At 44.9% G+C, this 20,523-nt stretch overlaps 1 protein-coding gene across 1 annotated transcript in view; it reads right to left on the bottom strand.

The window, feature by feature from the left end:
- The window catches only part of GPATCH1 (G-patch domain containing 1), a 44,333-nt gene extending 24,123 nt beyond the window's left edge, over positions 1–20,210 (bottom strand). The window contains exons 1-10 of the mRNA XM_079723438.1: positions 20,111–20,210; positions 14,809–14,943; positions 12,359–12,444; positions 9,846–10,006; positions 9,151–9,248; positions 8,568–8,626; positions 7,393–7,635; positions 6,174–6,321; positions 2,883–2,962; positions 88–292 (exon numbers count right to left, since the gene is read on the bottom strand). Coding sequence (XP_079579564.1) covers positions 88–292; positions 2,883–2,962; positions 6,174–6,321; positions 7,393–7,635; positions 8,568–8,626; positions 9,151–9,248; positions 9,846–10,006; positions 12,359–12,444; positions 14,809–14,943; positions 20,111–20,183 — 1,288 coding nt within the window. The 5' untranslated portion in view covers positions 20,184–20,210. The remainder of the gene's footprint in view (positions 1–87; positions 293–2,882; positions 2,963–6,173; positions 6,322–7,392; positions 7,636–8,567; positions 8,627–9,150; positions 9,249–9,845; positions 10,007–12,358; positions 12,445–14,808; positions 14,944–20,110) is intronic.
- Positions 20,211–20,523: the final 313 nt, after the last annotated feature.

Here is a 20,523-nt window from a genome sequence, read left to right as displayed (position 1 = left end):
TTCAGTGGGAAAATGACTTTCCATTTTGATTTGGATAACTCAGATTATTATAAATGTAATGATTTTAATCTTCTCTGTGGCATGTACCTTGAATAGGCGGTTCTCCTAGCAGCTCTCCCCGCTTGGAGGCATTCAGTTGGTGCCTACTATGTGTCCCTGGGTCATGTGTTGGCTTTCCAGCTGACTCTGATAATACCTGAAGTACGTGGGAGTTCTCTGAGGTTGCAGCCACCACAGGTCTGAAATAATGCACTGGTCGATAGTCTCTTGGCAATTCGGGTGGTGGATAAATCTTACAAAAACAAAACAAAACTCAGAACATACAGGCTGCAAGGGGATCATGTTTCATTTAACCAAGAAAACTCATTACCTCTGAGCATGGTTAACTCCACCCTTTCCCAGGCTAGCACCTGGCAGGGAGGCAGCACTGGGAACAGCCTGCCCAGGTGCCCCGCCAACATCCATCCTGGATCTGGAGGGTCACCAGAACCACACTGTTCTTAAAATGGCCAGACATTTTAAATATCACCCCGACCACTCCACTCAGAGATGCTAACACACATGTTTTATATGAGAACAATAACGATAACTATAGTTACTACTACTGGCCCACGTGCAAAACTGGCCCATTGTGAATCAGAAAATTTAGAAAAGTATGATTCACAGCTTAAATAAAAAGAATAACTTTAAATAAGTTACTTTTAAACTCAGAATTCTTGGGACTTCCCTGGTGGTCCAGTGGGTAAGACTCCGTGCTCCCAATGCAGGGGACCCGCGTTCGATCCCTGGTCGGGGAACTAGATCCCACATGCATGCCGCAACTAAGAGTTCGCATGTTGCAACTAAGAAGCCTGCATGCCGCAACTAAGACCCGGCACAGCCTTAATTAACTACTTAATTAATTAATTTTTAAAAATCACATTAGGTTTAAAAAAACCTTTTTTTAAATAAATAAATTCAGAATTCTTTTTCTGGTTATGTTTCAGTTTCAAATTGGAGTTTCAGGCCTTATTTTTTGGTCCAAGGTATTTTTCATTCAAAAGCTGACTGAAGTGAAATTGAAATACATTTGGGAAATTCAGGTATTAATGATGGTAGAACAGATAAGCTAAAAGAAAGTACTAGATATTTTTAAATTATCGCTCTAAATGGTCTCCATTGCTCTTGGTCTAACAAACACATATTTATGGACAGTCCTATTTAAGCTGTTTTCTAGATTTTTCAGCTACTTGGAATTCTGAGCTCTGTAACCAGTGAAGCACTGAACACTCTCTGGCTGTGATTCTCAGCCCCAGACGCACACAGCGCTCACTCAAGAGGTTAAACAATGCTGATGCCTGTGTCCCATCCCACATAAAGTCGGCTGCAGTCGGAGTTTCCCAAGCTTCCCAGGTGGCTGTAAAGTGCAGCCTGGGGTGAGCACCTGGTCCAGTGAAAGTCATGAAAGAGTGCTATTATCATTGTTAGGAAACCTCATTTTTTATCATCTTAGCCTGACCGCCTTCTCTGAAAAATGTAACTCCTAAGTCAGCCAGCAAACACTCTCGTGTTACCATGACACAAAAAACCCACAGGAGCATGGCAGATAGGAGGGGTGTATACACGACTCTTCTTAATATCCGCCATCGGATTCAAAGCATTTCAATCCCTCTGCTAAATCACTGCTCTGTTTTGCCTCTGGACCAAAGGCTGGGTTTTTAGCTACATATTAGAAAACCTGTCTCTCTGTGAAAGGCTCAGTGAACACAGCCCTGCTCTGAGTCGTTCACACCTAAAGCCCTGCGCCAGTGGGGAACCTCCAGTGCCCATATCTCCATTTACACACTCTGCCACGACAGTGGATTTGTCTGTCTGGCACCCTCGATGAGCAGGAGCTACTTGGGGGCCAAGACTTATTTAAACAGTTCTGTTTACCCTTGAGTCCTAAGCTGAATGAGTACTTAACCATTTTTATGCTCCCTTTTCATACATGTAAAAAACTCACATTCTCCTTTGACATAATATGACATTTCTGGTAAATAACAGTGGCTGACTGTGTGCCCAACGCTGTTCTGAACATATTCTGCTCTCTGTTACAACACATTAACTATCACGACTAAACAAATCAAAGCTGCTGTAATAACGTATACGGTTTCTCAGGCTGTGCTGCTCTTGGCCTCCCTGCTTCTGGAGAACCACAGGCCAAGCCACAGAGGTACTTAACAAATGTTTGCTGAGTTAAAAATCAAAAAGCCCTTTAAAGTGTGGAACAATCTAAAACAAGGAGGCAAACGGCCAGGCACCCCTCCTGAGCTACCAGCACCCATGCTAACCGGTGAGCACGTGACTCTGTTGGGTGTTAAAGAGCCACGTGGCCAAAGCTGTAAAAAGGCTCACAGAAACAGAACTACCTGGAAAGGCATGGGGAGTTCTCCCCAGGACTCGACCCACACGTCCCCAGCTTGTCTCCCTTCCGCTCGGCGCAGGCAAGGAGCCCAGGGAGCCCTGCCCACAGCAGCTAATGTGCTCCACGGCGCCCAGGAGGAGCTGGGACCATGGGCTGTTAAGGCTCTTTGAAATTTTCTTGAAGTTACATTGCCCCTAGGATTAGATCAATTCCATTCTCCCACCAGCTTCTAATGTAATTCTTCCTTAACGGAAATAACCACTCACTTCAAGTTCGGATTTAAAAGATCAGCAGTTAGATGTTTTGAACACGATGTGGCTACTGACTGACATTTCCAATGCAGAATATGTTTCCCTGGACAATCACTAGTAACCAGACTGTTGCTTTCTGTCAGCAGAATTTATTTATCTTTTCAATTGTTAATACAGTAACTCAGATTACAGAGCAGCAAATATTTTAAGTGCTAAATCAGTTTAAAAAAAAAGAAAACTCTTACTTTCTTAGAAAATAAAGGTTTAGAAGCCAAGGAAAATCCATCCAAAATTTTGCCAACGTAGCGAAGCTCTTTCTCCGATTCTACAAAATGATGTCATTTGATTAATTCCAGAGGCAGAGGAAATCAGAATAAGACAAAAGACCTCAGTTTTTTATCTCTGAGAATATAAACATTACATGTCATAGTTGCAATCAGTAAAAGGGAGGAAAGAACGGCATGTAAAGCCCTCACACCTCTGTTGACTCAGTGACTGGCAGCCCAGACCACACCGCTGATTAGGCTGTCCAGGTAACAGTGGCACCTCAACATCGTTATTTAGAAAAAGTACGTAAGGTCCTATGCTAAGGGGCACCAAAGAATATACTCTGTAGAGTAAAAGATCTCAAGAAAAACCATCAAGAGAACAAGTATGGATAAACATAAAAATAACTTTGAAAGAGTCATTTCTAAAACTAGGTGAAGAACCATGGGGACATGACCTCCCAATTTCTTTAGCAACCATCCAAGTAAGACACAAAAGGCGATACAACCAGGTCAGCCTGTAATCTAACTGTGGGACCAATTAAAAGGTGCTTGTGTCTTTTTCCAACTGAAATTCTAACAAGAGATAAAACATCACTGATTCAGCATATGACTAATGCCCTCTAACTTGCAGCCAGGGATGATCTATTGGTTGTGGAGACAACCCCTTTGATTCTCAAGGATTTTCTGCACATAGAGGTTAGGTCGAAAATCCATATGCATGAACTGCATTTTCATGCTACATGACCACCAGCACTTACACAGCTGGGTGCTGAACCCTGAAGCAGGCACGGCTGCCCGCGGGGCAGGTGGCACTGAGGTTTTCAACCGCTTATAATGCAGCACTGCCCTGTAACTACCCTACCCACAATGTCATTCTTTGCACTTCAACTGACGTAGAACTTTTGGACCAGCTTCTGGAAGTCCCTAAAATTCTGTAGGGTAATATAGGATTAAATTACATTCTTCGAATTTTGTATTCTTTTAAAACCCAGCAATTTGGGACTTCCCTGGTGGCACAGTGGTTAAGAATCTGCCTGCCAATTCAGGGGACACGGGTTTGATCCCTGGTCTGGGAGGATCCCACATGCCGCAGAGCAACTAAGCCCGTGCGCCACAACTACTGAAGCCCGCGAGCTCTATGGCCCGCAGGCCACAACTACTGAAGCCCTCACCCCTAGAGCCTGTGCTCCGCAACAAGAGAAGCCACTGCAATGGGAAGCCCGCACACTGCAATGAAGAGTAGCCCCCGCTCGCTGCAACTAGAGAAAGCCTGCAGGCAGCAACGAAGACCCAGAGCAGCCAAAAATAAATAAATAAATTTATTAAAAAAAAAAAACCCCAGCAAATTTCACCTTTATGAAGAAATAAACAAATGTCTACAAAGAGAGAGCCATGAGAATACTATAGCCCTACTTATCATGGAAAAAAAACAAGAACAATTTAAAAATCAGCCGTGGAGACTGGCTACGTATAGATTCACTCAGTGAAAAACCGTAAGGTCAAAACTATAGATGTTGTGACCCTAAGGGTAGGAGAGGGAACTGTGGCAGAGAGGGCATGAGCAGAGGGTGGGGACCTCAGAGGGAGGTACCAACCCAGGCTTGATGGGGGAAGGGCTGGGATTAATCAGCCAGGGCAAAGGTGTTATATAAAGATTTGGCTAAGAAGGCAGATTTAAATATGTATATTTATTATAGATTAGTAATTATTATAAATTAATACATTATATTAATATTAGTAATATAGTATGCGTTAGTATGTTGATATAGTTAGTGTAATAACTAACATGTTAATATAATCTATAATATTAATATAACATTAATTTTATATATCTTCTTTTAAGTTATAAAAATAATACATAGTCTTAGTAGAAAAATCTGAAAATATAGGTGAGCAAAAGGAAGAAAATAAAAGTAGCCTAGTTCCCACCCAGAGGTAACACCTACTCACGTCTGGGTGCACACCCGCCCAGCACCTCGTGTAAAACCCTGGGTTCTTTTCGTGGCGATGGTGACAGAGGCCGCTCACACTTGCAGAGTGCTTGCTGTGTGCCAGGCACGTTCTAAGCCCTTTACGCACATTAAATTTCCGTGGGATAGGTAAGCCATTGCCGTGCCCATTGCCCAGGCAAGGACGCTGAGGCATAGAGAGGTGGAACAGCCTGCCTGAAGTCACAGCTGATAAATGGGGAGAGCCAGGATGGGAGCCCAGGGAATCTCTCTTCACAGTCTGTGCTCACAGCCATTAAGCAAACTAAAGACTGTTTCTCACCTGCTTTAAAACTGGCACCATTTTGGGGAGTGATGCTTAGATTATTTAGATGTATTTTATAAGAGTTAGATCAAACTTGATCTGATTATAGCTAAAAACATCTAAATAGATTCTTTTATCTGAACTCTCACCTCCTTACTTTAAGTGGTTGTTACAGTAGGTGCCATTTATTCAGTCTTTGGGGCAGGTACTATGCCAAACCTGTGATGCCATTTAATCCTCACAATGACCCCCAGAGTGCATTTTATCCTCCCTTTACAAATGACGCCCAGAGAGGCTACAAGCCTTGCCCATGGTCATGCAGCTGGGCAGTAGAGAGCTGGGATTCGAATCTGGGTCTGATTGAGAGCTACGATTCAAATCCAGGTCTGACTGAATCAAAATCACATGCCATTAATACCTACTGACTCCTTCCTATACCTTTTCTGGAAAGAAAAACTGAAATCCTACTTAGAACCATAGAATCTGAATCACTATAAGACTCTGACTTGAAATTCCAGGTGTGTCAAGAGATGTTCATCTCCTAGCTCAAGAAGAGCCCCTTAGGAACCAGATAAGTTTAAGTGATGAGATGAGCTGGGCACCAATCTCCATTTTGCTGCAGGCTCTCTGTGTACCTACCACCTGGTCCCCATGCCTGGCCTCCTGACCTGCTGCCTCAGTTGACCTCCTTTGGCTACCTGCCCAGTTCCTTGAGCTGGGAGTGCGTCCCTCTGACCCACTGTCAGCTCTGACCTGCAACATGAGCAAGCACGTGTCCACACACTTGCTCCTTCCCTGATTCCAGGCCCCTTCCTCCTCCCCACTTGACTCTGTCTTGACAGTTGGCTTTGGCCTTGAACGGGTCTAAATCCCACTTCTGTCTTACTTCCCACAATGGGCCTCTCTTATCCCCACTTGTTCCTCACTCTGCATCTCTGACCAACAACTCCCTGCTCCTCGGAGGCTAATGTCCCAACACTTGGTCTACCATCAGTTGTGGGTCCATGGAATTACCTTTCTGATTTTTATATTGCCTGGGTGCTGTCCAGCCATAGAGTCCATCTCCAGGCTCCTCATCCTTCAAAATGGTATCATACTTGGATAGAGTTTCCGTGGCATAGATATCATCGTCTTCCTCTTCCAGGGCACCTACACCAAAAGCCTTCAAAAGCAAGATTTCACACTGAGCCATTATAGGTGTTAGCATACGCCTGCCTGCACTGAAGGATAAGGCTACTGTAAGGATGTGACTGATCAGACCACATTAGCACTTCAAGATCACCAAGAGAGAAGCGAATGGGGGCCCCAGATTAACAAACGTATCCAAGTCTTTTGGAAAACAATGACCAGAAGTGAATGCCATGCCTCCAGTGCTGCAGCTGTCCTCCAGACTCAGCAGCAGCCACGGGTCTGGGTCTTAGTGCAGGAAGAGGAGTGGAGAAGACACCCAAGCAGCATTGCAGGGGGAGAAATGGGGCCTCCAAAAGGAGAAAGGCAGAATGTTCATCTACTGAACAACATGGTCTGGTGCCAGCGCTGGTGACCAGGGTCTGAAGACCACCGCTACTCTAACGGCTGCTAGAAGAACTCCTAATCTTTGTGGGAAATGGCGAAGAACAAATATCACTTTTTGTTAAAAGGATTGGAAAAAAAAACATGTGAAGGAAAGAAAAGGTACAAATGAAATGACAAAGTAACCATCCTCTGAACTTATTTTAGGAAAGAGATTCTGAATCAATTTGAGAAGACAGGCCACCAGGAAAAGCTCTCCATCTCCTCAAAGGTAAAAAGCAAGTCTTTTTACCAAGGCCCCTTGGTAAAAGTGAAACTTACACCCAGGTTCCTGACTTAGGGCTTGCAGCACTAGGAAGGAGTCCAAGAGGTAGTACAACTTGGACCTGAACTTGGGAGAGGCAGATTGTAATTCAACTATTAACTAAATCAAAGAGGTGACTGTGGTTTTCTGCTCAGCCCCGCAGGGGTGTGGGAAAGCAGTCCTCACTCCTCACACACAAACTCCACCGGGCACATTAGGTCACAGCGTCTCAGGATCACATATTCAAATTAGGACGGTGTGCTTTACATGTCTTCGGACAAGCTCCTAAGGACAATACAACCACTTTAAGGTCTTCATTTAGTCAATGAATAATGAGTACTTACTATGGGGCTGATACAATACAGCAAGAATTCTCATTTGTGAATGGTTCCGTTTATAAAACAGAAACACTTTTACCTGGCCTGAAATTCCCAATTTTCTTCCTTTATTCACTCCAACATCTCCAAGAAGATTGTTGGCGCCCTCGGGTCCACCACTAAAGAGATTAACGTGTCCTGCTGAAGTTCCAAACAGTGCTTGGTGGGGATCCAGGCCCTTGTAAGCCAGTCCGTGTACATTATCTTTAGGTGTGAAATCCACAGGTGTGACATCTTTGGGTGCAAAGGTCACATTTTCTGGCAAGTAGTCATCATCTTCATCCTATTTTCAGTGTTTCAAAATGGAATGAAGGTGAGTCACTGCCTGGTGTAAAGCCTGTAAAATACTATTTTCAAATGCAGTGATTAATTCCAAACAGAACAATTATCATACTTTCGTTTCCACGATTACAAATGACTAAATCAAGTCCCTGAACAAACGATAACAAACAACTCCATTTTTTTTAACCTTTTTTTAATTGAAGTATAGTTGATTTACAATGTTATGTTAATTTCAGGTGCACAGCAAAGTGATTGGTTTGTTTTTTTGGTTTTTTTTGCGGTACGCGGGCCTCTCACTGTTGTGGCCTCTCCCGTTGCGGAGCACAGGCTCCGGACACACAGGCTCAGCGGCCACGGCGCACAGGCCCAGCCGCTCCGCGGCATGTGGGATCTTCCCAGACCGGGGCACGAACCCGTGTCCCCTGCATCGGCAGGCGGACTCTCAACCACTGCGCCACCAGGGAAGCCCGATTCAGTTTTTTATATATATATATATATATTCTTTTTCAGATCTTTTCCGTTATAGGTTATTTCAAGATATTGAATATAGTTCCCTGTGCTATACAGTAGGTCCTTGTTGTTTACCTATTTTTTATATGGTAGTATGTATATGTTAATCTCAAAGTCCCAATTTATCTCTCCCCCTTGGCCCCCACTGCTATCCCTTTTGCTAACCATACGTTTGTTTTCTAGTTTGTGAGCCTATTTCTGACAAGCAACTCCATATTAAGAATCTGAACAGACTTGGGACATCTATGGGGCTGGCATGTTGCTAAATACAGTATCTGACATAATGAGGGCATTTTTAGGGTAAGGGTATTTCCCTATAATGTGATCTGACTGATTTCTAAAATTTTCCGAATCTAAATTTCACGCTCATAAAGTAACAGGTGCTACTGGGCCAAACTGAAGGTCAGTCATCCCATACAATACCTCAGATCCTTCAGAGCCTCCAGGGGGTAATGCACAGCCATAGATTTTTACTCCAGGATCTATAAAAGAGATTTCAAATGCATTAGTCAGAGGTGACTAAAATTATAGAAACCTGATTCACTGACACTCTTCAGGGGTAGACGGCTGAGCCTGTAAAAGACGCTACAGCTTTAGAGTCGGACACTGACCACTCAGGGATTGTTTTCCACCAGCCCCTGCCCCACCTGCACGCTGGCAATGATGCACATGGTGAGTAACCACTACTGCCCAGAACCACAGAGAACCCGAAAGAAAGTACTGCTGCCTCCAAGAGTTCGCAGTCTGGCTGGGGAGACCAAGGGACAGGAATAATAGAAAATAATCATGTTAAGCTATAACACAGTTTTGGCAAAAGTAGGCAACAGAACTTTCATATGCTGCTGGTGGGAAGGTAAACTGGTACAATCCTTCCAGAAAGTTACTGTGCATTACACACAAAAAACCTTAAAATACGTGCACACCGCTTGACCCAGCAATCTTACTTCTAGAAACATGTAGTCATCAAAAAGTCTGCTGTAGAATTAATGACAATCAGTACACATACCAGGTTTCTGTCGGCGTGGTCTTCTCTTTACTCGAGGGCCAATTCCTTGTCCTTCCTTCCAACCCATTTTTCTGAGCAATTCAAAACCAACAGATAACCTAGGATATCAAGGCGTTGAAAATGAACTTCTTTTTAAAACACTAACGAACAGTAGGAAATAAGCAGCTCACATACCTGTCATGCCTCAGCCCTTTCCCCCATCCCTATTAGAACTGCATGGCCCTGCTGTTCCCACCACAGCTGACTGGACCTGGGGGAGCTGATCAGATGCTCCCTCTCCCAGGCCTTTGGGATGGGCACATAGATGCCAAGCATGTGGCCTGGGAAACCATGATGGTCTGAGGCTGCCACAACAGGCCACATACCCAGGAGCAGAACAAGGAAGTATGCAGGAAGAGGGTAGAATGAGGGGAGAGCCCTTAAGGCTTGTGAGGCAGGGGGTGGGAGGGAAGTCACCCCAGTTCCTAATAGCTCTCCAGCTGCCATGAGCCCCACTAACACAGCTAGTGCCTGGAGCTCTAGGGCACTCCATGTGGTAACAGCGCAAGGTCCTTTTGGCAAACCCCCCTTTTGTACTCAAGCTAGGCTGAAAGGGCTTCTCCTACTTGCAACCAAACTATCCCTAAGTAAGATGATCACACATATGCAAGGCAGTGATGCCAAGATCAGAAAAGTCAGAATTAAATTCTTCTTACCTTGCTGGTGTTATGAGGTCATCAAGCAAAGTGGCGCCAGGAATAGGAGCAGTAGCTGCTGCTAGCTGCCTGGCCTTTTCTCGTATTCGATCTCTGGTTTTAGAAGCAAAATCATCTGTGGTAACAATCGCTTTAGGTGCTATCCCAAATTCACTAAGATCCTTTAAAAAAAAAAAAAAATCAAACAGAATTACTTACATTATTTGGAAAGTGATTAAACATGATACATTACACAGCTTTATTACCTTAAAAAAAAAAAAAGTTAAAACTACGGGGCTTCCCTGGTGGCGCAGTGGTTGAGAGTCCGCCTGCCGATGCAGGGGACACAGGTTCGCGCCCCGGTCTGGGGAGATCCCACGTGCCGTGGAGCGGCTGGGCCCCTGTGCCATGGCCGCTGAGCCTGCGCGTCCGGAGTCTGTGCTCCGCAACGGGAGAGGCCACAGCAGTGAGAGGCCCGTGTACTGCAAAAAAAAAAAAGTTAAAACTACGAAATTGAGTTAGGGATCAGCAGAGCAGCTGATTTACACCCTGACTTTGGATAAGCTAAGGCCAGTGCCCGAGGACAGGGGCATGACAGTGGTCACTCAGTGAAGCCACAACAGGCACCGCCAAGCTAGGAAAACAGGAAGTAAGTGCTCTGCTCTTTGTTCTTCTTGGACCTACCTCACAGGTCAGTGTGAAGGCGGAGAAGGTCTTGGAGGCACAGTCAGCAAGCATTCGGAAGCACCTCTGTGCCAGGCTTAGAGTTAAGTACCATCTGCTGCCTGTCCAGCGGCCACAGCCCCTTCCGCTCTCCCCACGGAGCCCTGATGCTGTCCAGGCAGCGGCCTGGCTCTGAGCCACCACGCCCTTCAGGAGTGATGTCCCTGCGGGGGGATGTGTTGGGGCAGGGGAGGGTTAGGGAGTGGGGTTCACAGCTTGTCTAAAGCCAGTCATTCTGATCCCATTTTCCTCACCAGGGACTGCTTTAAGAACGAGCTTGTAGAACAATTCACTGGAGCCGATGTGAGGGAAAATCCACCAAATGGCTTCTCTGCTCTCAAGGAAAGATTCCAAGAAGAAAGTCCTCCTTCCCACTGGATAATGTCATCCCGGATGTGCCACCTGGAACTACTGTGGCCACCTTCCAACAGTGAGGTGAGGTCGTGGAAGGACAAGCTGACGTGCAGAAGATACGTGAGAGCCTGGGGCCTTGCTGACATCTGGACTTCTTGTTCCATGAGATACGTTTCCTCATAGATTCTGCTAGTCAAACAGGAAGGGGACCACCCCTTGCCACTTACCCGCAGCCTAAAACATGCTCACGTAAGTATTTTACTTAATCTTTATCACAAATGAACCCATGACTAGGTTTTAAGGTAAGAGAGGCTTAATTTTACCAGAAAATGTAGCCCAGGATGCAGGCCGGTAGCACCACTTTAGAAACCCCCCACCGTTTACCCCTAAGAAGCGGCAGTCATGGTCACTTTAATGAGGTGGCCAGATGCCTGCACAGGAGTCACTGTGACTTAGAGAACGAACTTATGATTACCAAGGGGGAAGGGGAGGGGGAAGGATAGACTGGGAGTTTGGGATTGACGTGCACACACGGCTATATTTCAAAGAGATAATCAACAAGGACCTACTGTATAGCACAGGGAACGCTACCTAATATCCTGTAGTAACCTAAATAGGAAAAGAACTTGAAAAAGAAGAGATACACATACATGTATAACTGAATCACTTTGTTGTACACCTGAAACTAACACAACACAACACTGTTAATCAACTATACTCCAATATAAAATTTTTTAAAAGTTTTAATTATGCTGGAATATTTTTTTAAAAAAAGAGTCACCATGGAAGGCTATGGACTCAGCTTGACAGACACTGCACTTTTGGGGCAGTTGGGGCTTTTTCAAGTAAATTTGCCTGTATATGACCTTCCCCTTACACTCTTTTTTTTTTTTTTTTTTTTTTTTTGGCTGTGTTGGGTCTTCGTTGCTGTGCGCAGGCTTTCTCTAGTTGCAGTGAGCGGGGGCTACTCTTCATTGCAGTGTGCGGACTTCTCATTGCAGTGGCTTCTCTTGTTGCAGAGCACGGGCTCTAGGTGCACGGGCTTCAGTAGTTGTGGCACATGGGCTCAGCAGTTGTGACTCACGGGCTCTAGAGCGCAGGCTCAGTAGTGGTGGCACACAGGCTTAGTTGCTCCGCAGCATGTGGGATCTTCCTGGACCAGGGCTCGAACCTGTGTCCCCTGCATTGGCAGGGGGGATTCTTAACCACTGCGCCACCAGGGAAGTCCCCCTTTACACTCTTGACTTTAGAAACTGGCACCAGCCAGTTAAGGCACTATGCCAATGAACAAGAATCCATTGATGTACAGGGCACTATGGAGTCCAAATACCAAAATGATAGTTTTACAAACAAAGAGGAAATCGTACACTGAACTTTCTGGGGAGAGAGAAGTTGCTACAGCAACCAACCACCCACATCTCACTGACTAACTGGCAGCTAGAGTTCTGCACACCCACCTCTTCATCCATAAAATCTTCGGGACCAAAAACAGATTTGTCTGCTCTGTTCTGTCGTGAAGACACAAAGGAAGAGGGTGTCCATCCTTGAAAGAAAAGCGTTTAGAACATTAAAATCCCAGATGGTATTTTGGTTTATAGCTAAATAATTAAGTAACACATGTGGACCTGAAACCTCCAATAACTACAAACTCTTAGCTACTTCTCATCTCACTGCTCACATAGACACAATTAGGCCACATAAACTTCTTATCAACCCCCATACGCCCTGCTGTCAGAACTTAGTGGATACAGTAAGGCTTCCCCATAACAATTTGCAACCAAGAGAAATAAAATGATACATTGAAAGTTAAACTGTGAAAGGAACACAAGCAGATCTCAGAAAAAAGATGCAAGGTCACCTTATAAGGAAGGACCACTCTGAGACCACCAGGACAGCAATATACAACAACATACTAACATATCAAAGAAACAGTACGTCAGGGTGCATTAGTCAGCCATGAAAGGATTCAACCTGGCTAGTCTAAGGGCAGGCAATAACCATACTAGGCCCCCAATTCCATCAAATACCTGAGTCCTATAACTAACACCCCTGTTCCCCACCCACGGTAACCAAGCATGTGCTGTGCCTACAGAGAGAAAATGCCCCAGAGGTCAAATGCATCTGTAACCCTCTAAGATACACTTTTTTAGTTTTCTCTAAGAGTGGCACACCTCCTTCTGACTTCCTAACAGAGTCTTGGGGAGCTGAGGAGTATGGGGCAGACCTATTCTTGGTAGGTGGGTAGAGCTGCCTTGTAGGCCAACTTGGAAGAAACCCCAGGACAGTGAAGACCAGCTCTTCCAGGCGATACCCTGGCCCAGCACCTTCCTCCACTTTGGATGCCTATGGTCTTTGCCCTGTATCTGCACAGGACCTCAATCTGTCACTCTTAATGGTAAAGAGATATTCCAGTGTGTTAACATATCACAGTCTACTTGTGATGACTAATCATTTGAGCTGGTCTTACTTTTCAATTATAATATGCAGCACAGCCATAATTATAACAATCAGCAATGTATTCGTGTACTTCTTTCTTCACAAATTCTACTGACATTTTTAACATTTTAATAAGTGTGCTACTTTAATAGTGCCTTAGTTACCTTACTTTGCTTTTCTTAATAATAAGGCTGAATATTCCACATAGCATTTCTATCTCCTCTGGAGTAAACTGTTCAAATACTTGATCATTTGCTCACTGAACTGATCTTTTTACATTCTGAAATATAACTGAACTTTAACCTGATACTGAACTTTAACCATCTTATTTACCTTAATTATTTTTCTTCCATGCCTTCCCCCACCCCTTTCTTGTATTGTTTTTCATCTTTATTTTACTATCGTCATTTTTTCTTAGATTTATTTATTATTTTTATTTATTTTATTTATTTTTGGCTGCATTGGGTGTTAGTTTCCACACGTGGGATCTTTCGTTGTGGCGCATGGGCTTCTCTCTAGTTGTGGCGCATGGACTCCAGGGCGCATGGGCTCTGTAGTTGTGGTACGCGGGCTTATTTGCCCCGCGGCGTGTGGGATCTTAGTTTCCTGACTAGGGATCGAACCCACGTCCCCCTGCATTGTAAGGCGGATTCTTTACCACTGGACCACCAGGGAAGTCCCTACTATCATTGTTATGTATGAGTTACTTCTAAAAATATATACGAAAGATCTGGCTCATCTTGTTCTTAATAACTGCTATGTGAGTTAATCAGTCATCTTCATTCGTATTTGATATACATAAGCCATTTTCTTCCAGTTTCTGTGTTAAAATGTTTTTTAAAAACATACATTACTTTTTTTTTTTTTTTTTTTTTGCTGTGCTGCGCAGCATGCGGGAATCTTAGTTCCCCGACCAGGGATTGAACCCGTGCCCCCTGCAGTGGGAGCCTGCCAGGGAATTCCCAACATATATTAAACAATACAGAATTTATTATATTGCATAATGTGAAAAATGTGACTGACTTTTCTCCAGGTGGAGAACATGTACTGACAAGTGATGCTGTGGAACCCAGTGTTGGGACCCGCAGGGTCCTCAGCTACAAAACAGCTGGGACACCTGCCCTCCTTAGGCCCTGAGTGAATCTGTGTGAGAGCACTGACTGTGTGGCAAGATACAGTATAAGACAGAAGTCCTTATTATCATTTAAGCATTTGGTTATGACGTATCTATTTTTTTTTCTTTAAAGTCAAAGAAAACTCTCTCACCTTCAGGTTATAATCAATGAACAACACATAAGTTGTCTCTGGAAACATTGCAAACATTCAGAGAACACAAAAGACTACAGTGTATGTACTAAAATGTTTTTTAAAGTTTTTTTAAAAGGGAGAGGTGAGGGAAGGGAGCAAAACTCCTACGGTATTTCAATCATTTGCTTTAGCGATATAGTAGCTACAAGTAGGAAAATCCTACCTTCTTTTGAGCCAACGGTGTTGAAGTAACCAGCAGAGAAACCTCCACTGAAGGCTCCATGAAATCGTTTATACCTTCCTTTTTCGTCTCTGACAGTCTGATCCTGAAGAGGAATTGGTTTCTTCGGTCTCTCGCCTGAAAAAATAATATTTTGAATGGGACAGAAGGTGATGGTGGGTTAGAGAGGATTTAAGGAAAAGATCATTTCTTTAACATAATGCATTGTTCACTTCTTGTAACTTCAAATATAACAAGTTGAATTAAGTTGCTATTCCTAGACCTTAGTAGCTGATGTAGTTTAGAAAACAATATCTCTTATTTATATTAGAAATGTTTTAGCAAAAATGGCCTGCTTTTCCCACTAAATTCCATTATGAAAACTGAGTTATTGGGCAAAGGGTTCAGAGATGGAGGTGAAATCTGCTGGCAGTAAAGTAGGCAAGCTGCTGGGGTGACACATGGTGTGCAGAGGTTTACAGCAAGGGACACACTTCTATATCTCTTCTAGAAATTCACAGCATCCCCGACTCCAGAATTTTTCCATTGGCATTGCCCATTTTCCCCAAATCTTGAGCTTCCTTATTTCTGGGACTCTCCTGATGTCATAGTTACTGTTCTTTAAGCTTATTCCTTTACTTACTTGGCTGAAAAGGGCTGGGGTGCTAAATAACACCAGCGAAAAGGAACTTAGAACATTTTAGGCTCACCTAAAAATGTCCTGAGGTTTCAAGTTTCATGACACAAATTACTGCCTAATTTTATCAGTTCTAATTAAAACTTCTGAATCTATTTAAAACAAAAAGTAACCATCAAGTTATTTTCAAACATTCACTACTGAAAGCAAGTTAGACAGTAGTTAAGCGCTTGGGGTTGAGAGTCATGGCACTCTGGATTTTAAAGCTCAGCCCACCTTTACTAGCACTTTGGTCACCTTTACTAGGGACTATGGTCATCTTAGTCTCTCTGTGCCTCGACTTCCTCATCTGTAAAATGGAACATTAATAGTAATATCTATTTCATAGAGTTGTTACGCAAATTGGATCAGATAATGCCTGTAAAGTGCTTAGCAAAAAGAGGGACCCACAATAAACACATTTAAAGTACTAGCTGCTCTTTTTTTAAATTTATTTTATTTATGTATTTTTTATTATTTTTTTGGCTGCATCGGGTCTTAGTTGCAGCACACGAGGATCGTCGTTGCAGCATGTGGGGTCTTTTGTTGAGGCATATAGGCTTCTCTCTAGTTGTGGCGTGCGGGTTTTCTCTTCTCTAGTTGTGGCACAGGGCTCCAGGGCGCATGGGCTCTGTAGTTTGCAGCACACGGGCCCTCTCGTTGAGGCGCGCGAGCTCAGTAGTTGTGGCGCTCGGGCTTAGTTGTCCTGCGGCATGTGGGATCTTAGTTCCCTGACCAGGGATCGAACCCGCGTTCCCTGCATTGTAAGGTGGATTCTTTACCACTGGGCCACCAGGGAAGTCCCCTAGCTGCTATTGCTGTTATAGTAATAGTAGTAGGTAAGATGTATCCTAAAGCCCATGTATACCTGTTACTTCAATAATTAAGCCAGTTACTACTTCTGGATAGTGGAACAAAAAGTAAAGAAATGTCTAGCCTCATAGTCCTAAATTCTTACTTGTAGCTTACGGAGGCTTTAGGTCATTTCTAGAATATAACCCACAGCAGGGTAATCAAGAGGGTTCTGAAGACAGGAGATCTGGGCTCAAATCCCTCTACCCTCCTACTTGCTAGCTTTGTGATTATAGGCAAGTTTTTTTAATCTCTCTAAGCCTCAGTCTCCACAACTATAAAATTAGGATAATAACCGAAGTCACCTTGTAGGATGGTGCTGAGGATTAAAAACCACGCACAGAGAACTGAGCACAGTCCCTGGCCATAGCAAAGCTTGGTTAATATCACTACAATTTCATTTCATTCTAAAGAACTGAATTACAACTCAGGTCCCACAGTCCAAGACTTTCACCATTTCTTAGAAAATACAGTACACATGCTCCTTTACTGCACGTGCACCTGGCATGATTCCTGGCTAAGGTGGAGTTCCTCAACCTCAGCACTACTGACAGTTTGTACTGGATAATTCTTAGTTGTCTTGTACAGTGGTTAGCGGCATCCCTAGCCTGTCACACTGGATGCCAGTGACGCCCATCCCGAAAAAGTATGACAACCAAAAATGTCTCCAGACATTGACAAATGTCCCTTGGGGGGGCAAATTCATCCCTGGTTGAGAACCACTGGGTTAAAGGGAGAGATGACAGGTCCTGCCAATGTGATGTTCTGTTCTTGCTCTGTTCTCCAGGTACTCCTGAGCTGAAAGGGGAGATAAGATCTGCAGACAACTAGGTAGAACTGGACAGCAGATGCTGAGGGCCAAGCAGTGTGGCTGACCAGGACCCACAGGGCTCCTGAGGAGGAGGCGCTGCCTCTAACCACAGCACAGGAAAACTCCAGGGAGGAAATGGCATTTTAGCCAGGCCCTATTATAATTATTGTTATTAACAGTATTATCCCATTTATCATACCCTGATAAGGATGCTCTGATTAAGTAAGTGCCCTAAGGTCCACGGCTAATAAGCACAAAGCTGAAATCAGATCTCAACTCTGCCTCCAAGTCAGGGACACAACCCATTCTGTCCTTTAGTTGTTCCCCACCAGAAGTGTATTGAGGGCCTTTCCGTGGAAGCAGCCCTGTTCTAGATGCTGGGTGTGGAAAACTGAATACAACTCCATCCCTGTTCCCAGGGCACTCCGAGCCCAGCAGAGGAGACCTGCATGTATAGGAACTGTTCTGACAATGTTCAAGGTCTACAACATCAGAGTCACCCAGAGGCGTGAGCAGCATTTGATAGCTGCACATAGGGACACAATTCCCCACAGAGGCATTAATTCCATCAGTAAACAGGACGTGGAAAAGGGGAAGGTCAGATGTTGGAGAAAGTAGTCTAGTCTGACTGGAGGACAGGGAATACACGGAAGATGGAACCAAAAGGGCAGATAGTGCAGAGGGCCTGGAACACAGTGCTGCAGGGTCTGTGGTATGTCCTGTGGGTGACTGGGAGCCACAGATAGTTTTAAGTGGGAGAGTCACAACATCAAGGAAGAAGAAAATGGTCCTAAATTAATCTGAGTGCAGGATGAGCAGGCGATGAGAATTCTACAGCCAAGTGCATGTATCTAAGAGAAGATTAGATAAGCACTGAGGCACCTTCCTTCCAGGCCAGAGGCCCTATGTGTCTATGAGTCTGCGGGTAACAGATCAGCCACTCTCTTGCCCAATAAAACTTCCTGTCAGGGCCAGCAACTTTAATTAAGTAATGGAGTCCCTCCTCTACCAATGTTTGTCTAACCTGTCACTAGAACTTCAAAGTAGGAGGTAAAAGTGATTATTGGTCTAGTATATTATATTGTAAAATGTAGTCAGAGTGTGTTTTAACTTCAAAGTGCTTAGGAAACAATGGATCAATCCTCAAAAACTCCTAGTACTGATAAGTTAAAGGATAATTTTAGGCGGGGGGGGGGGCGTGGAAAAAAAGTCCATTCTACTTAGACCCTTAGGCTTCATCACAGATTTTGTACACCATCAAAACAGGAAGAATTAGAAAAATATAGGTCAAATAGTTGATGACTTACAATATGTCACTTCACAAGGAAACAACTGTGAGACGAGAAATATAGAAATGACACAAACTCCTGCTTGGCAGGGCTGTAATAACCTCCACCCATGCATGTTTATCCCTGTCCTCTTCCTGCATACCTAAATTCTAACCAGTTTTCAAGGGGTCCCATCCTGCCTTCTCAGGTTTTCCTGTTAGCTTGTGTAGGTTATTTCCTCTCTACATCACAAACTTTAGCACTTGTGAACCTCATACTTTTGCTCTCAACTAGATTTGAAACCCCTCAAAATAAGAATCTTTGTCAACCAATTCCTTGAGACTATGGGATGATGCGTTTGCTAATAAGGCTAATGTGAGCTTAGATTGTGGTGAAGAAATACAGTCTAAAATGAAGGACATACTAATAACGGCCCCAGTCTACCCACACTCTGGTCCCATGCTTGAAGAAAGCTCCGACAAATTAGGGTTGAGGGGACTTTAAGCTTAATTTATTAGAAGACTGAGTGTGGTACAGAGATGTCTTAGAGGAAATGCAAGGGGTGTCTTTAAACATATAAGAAGCTTTCAGGAGACTAGCATTTCTCTGTCTTCTGTAAGCAGACAGTAGGAACAGGGCCAGCATCTGGCAGAAGTTTCTAATGATTAGAACTGTTTGTAGGGAATAAGAGGGTAATCAGTGGCAACGTCTCAGAAGGACAACCAACCTGACACGATGTGGTCAGGGTAGGAAAAAAGGAGAGTCTGCAAATAACTCCTAGCCCACCAAACTTCTTTCCCCCAGGGCTAGCACTGCCATCAGACCTTACTAGCCATCCAATACATACTTTACGAAACAAATCAAGTCATTAAGTGGATCAGACCAGAAACACAGGGGAGAATCTTGCTTCATCTTGCACTCACCCCCACATTCCACCAGCGAGTCGGGTCAGCTCTGCTTTCAAAGCACATCTCAACTCACCACTACTTAACCACCGCCACCATCATCGCCTGGCCTCTTTTTGCTAATCTCCCTGCTTCACTCCTGCCCACCCCCAACCCACCTACCCTCAAAATCGAGGACAGAACAATCTGAAAAATATACATCCCTCCTTTGTGTAACCCCCTCCCCCATGACTCTTCTACACTTCGTATTAAAATCCAAACTCCCTGACCATACCAACTAAGACTCAACCCCCGCCTCCCCCTCTGACATCATCTTCTACCAGCCTCCCCCAGGTGCTGTCTGCTCCACCCACATCAGTCCTGCCTGTCCCTCAATTTGCCAGACTGGCTCCGACTTCAGAGCCTTTGCACTTGCTGTTCGCCTCGCCTGAAATGCTCTTCCCCCAAATCTTCGTACGGTTGCTTCCTTTCTCTGTTTCAAGGCTGAGCTCAAACGTCCTCTCCTAGGAAAAACATTGCCTGACCACCGCTCTTCCCCTACCCCCGCTCTCACACGAGCCTGTTTGTCATCTTTCTTCTTCCCATCCCTCCGGGCCTCCCATCCGTCCCTGCAAAACGTGAGCACCCCGCAAGCACAGTGTACGCCTCTCCGGTCGCTGTTCCCAGAGCCCGTAGCAGGCGAGCCTTTCCCCCGGTGCCAGACAAGGTTTGGCACAGGGTTGTGCGTTTTTGCCCCGAATCCTGGACCCCCGGCCTGTTTCCCACAGGCCCCGGCTACGAATCTAGCCCGCACCTTCTTCCAGCAGCTCCAGGCCCGTCCCATAGCTGACCAAGTCCTCGTCGCTGTCTCTATCCAGCGCCGCCATCCTGCTCCCTTCCGGGCCTCGCCCCCTCGCTACGGAGGCCTCAACGGGCAAAATGCCTTCCGCGCTTTAATCTCCGCGAACCGCAGCCAAGTTCTAAGCGCAGGTGGCGGAGAGTGCACACCCCGCCCGGTAAACTTCTCTCGGATCTGCGCCGGGTGGCTCTCAAAACCGTCCTGTGGGAGGCGGACCCCGGCAGGAGTTGTCTCGGAGGCTTTGGCTGCCACGACATCCCATCCTAGCTCCCCCATGTGCCGGTCAGAAGGAGGCGCCTGGGAGAAGGTGGAAGGCACTCCGCTGTCGAGCTGCAGGGGTGGTTCTCCACGAAGTCTGCCCACCCCAC

Source organism: Hyperoodon ampullatus (assembly GCF_949752795.1).
Source record: "Hyperoodon ampullatus genome assembly, chromosome: 18".
In the NCBI taxonomy this organism is placed as follows: domain Eukaryota; kingdom Metazoa; phylum Chordata; class Mammalia; order Artiodactyla; family Ziphiidae; genus Hyperoodon; species Hyperoodon ampullatus.
Note: the sequence above shows the minus strand (reverse complement) of the source record. Positions and strands in the feature narration are given on the sequence as shown.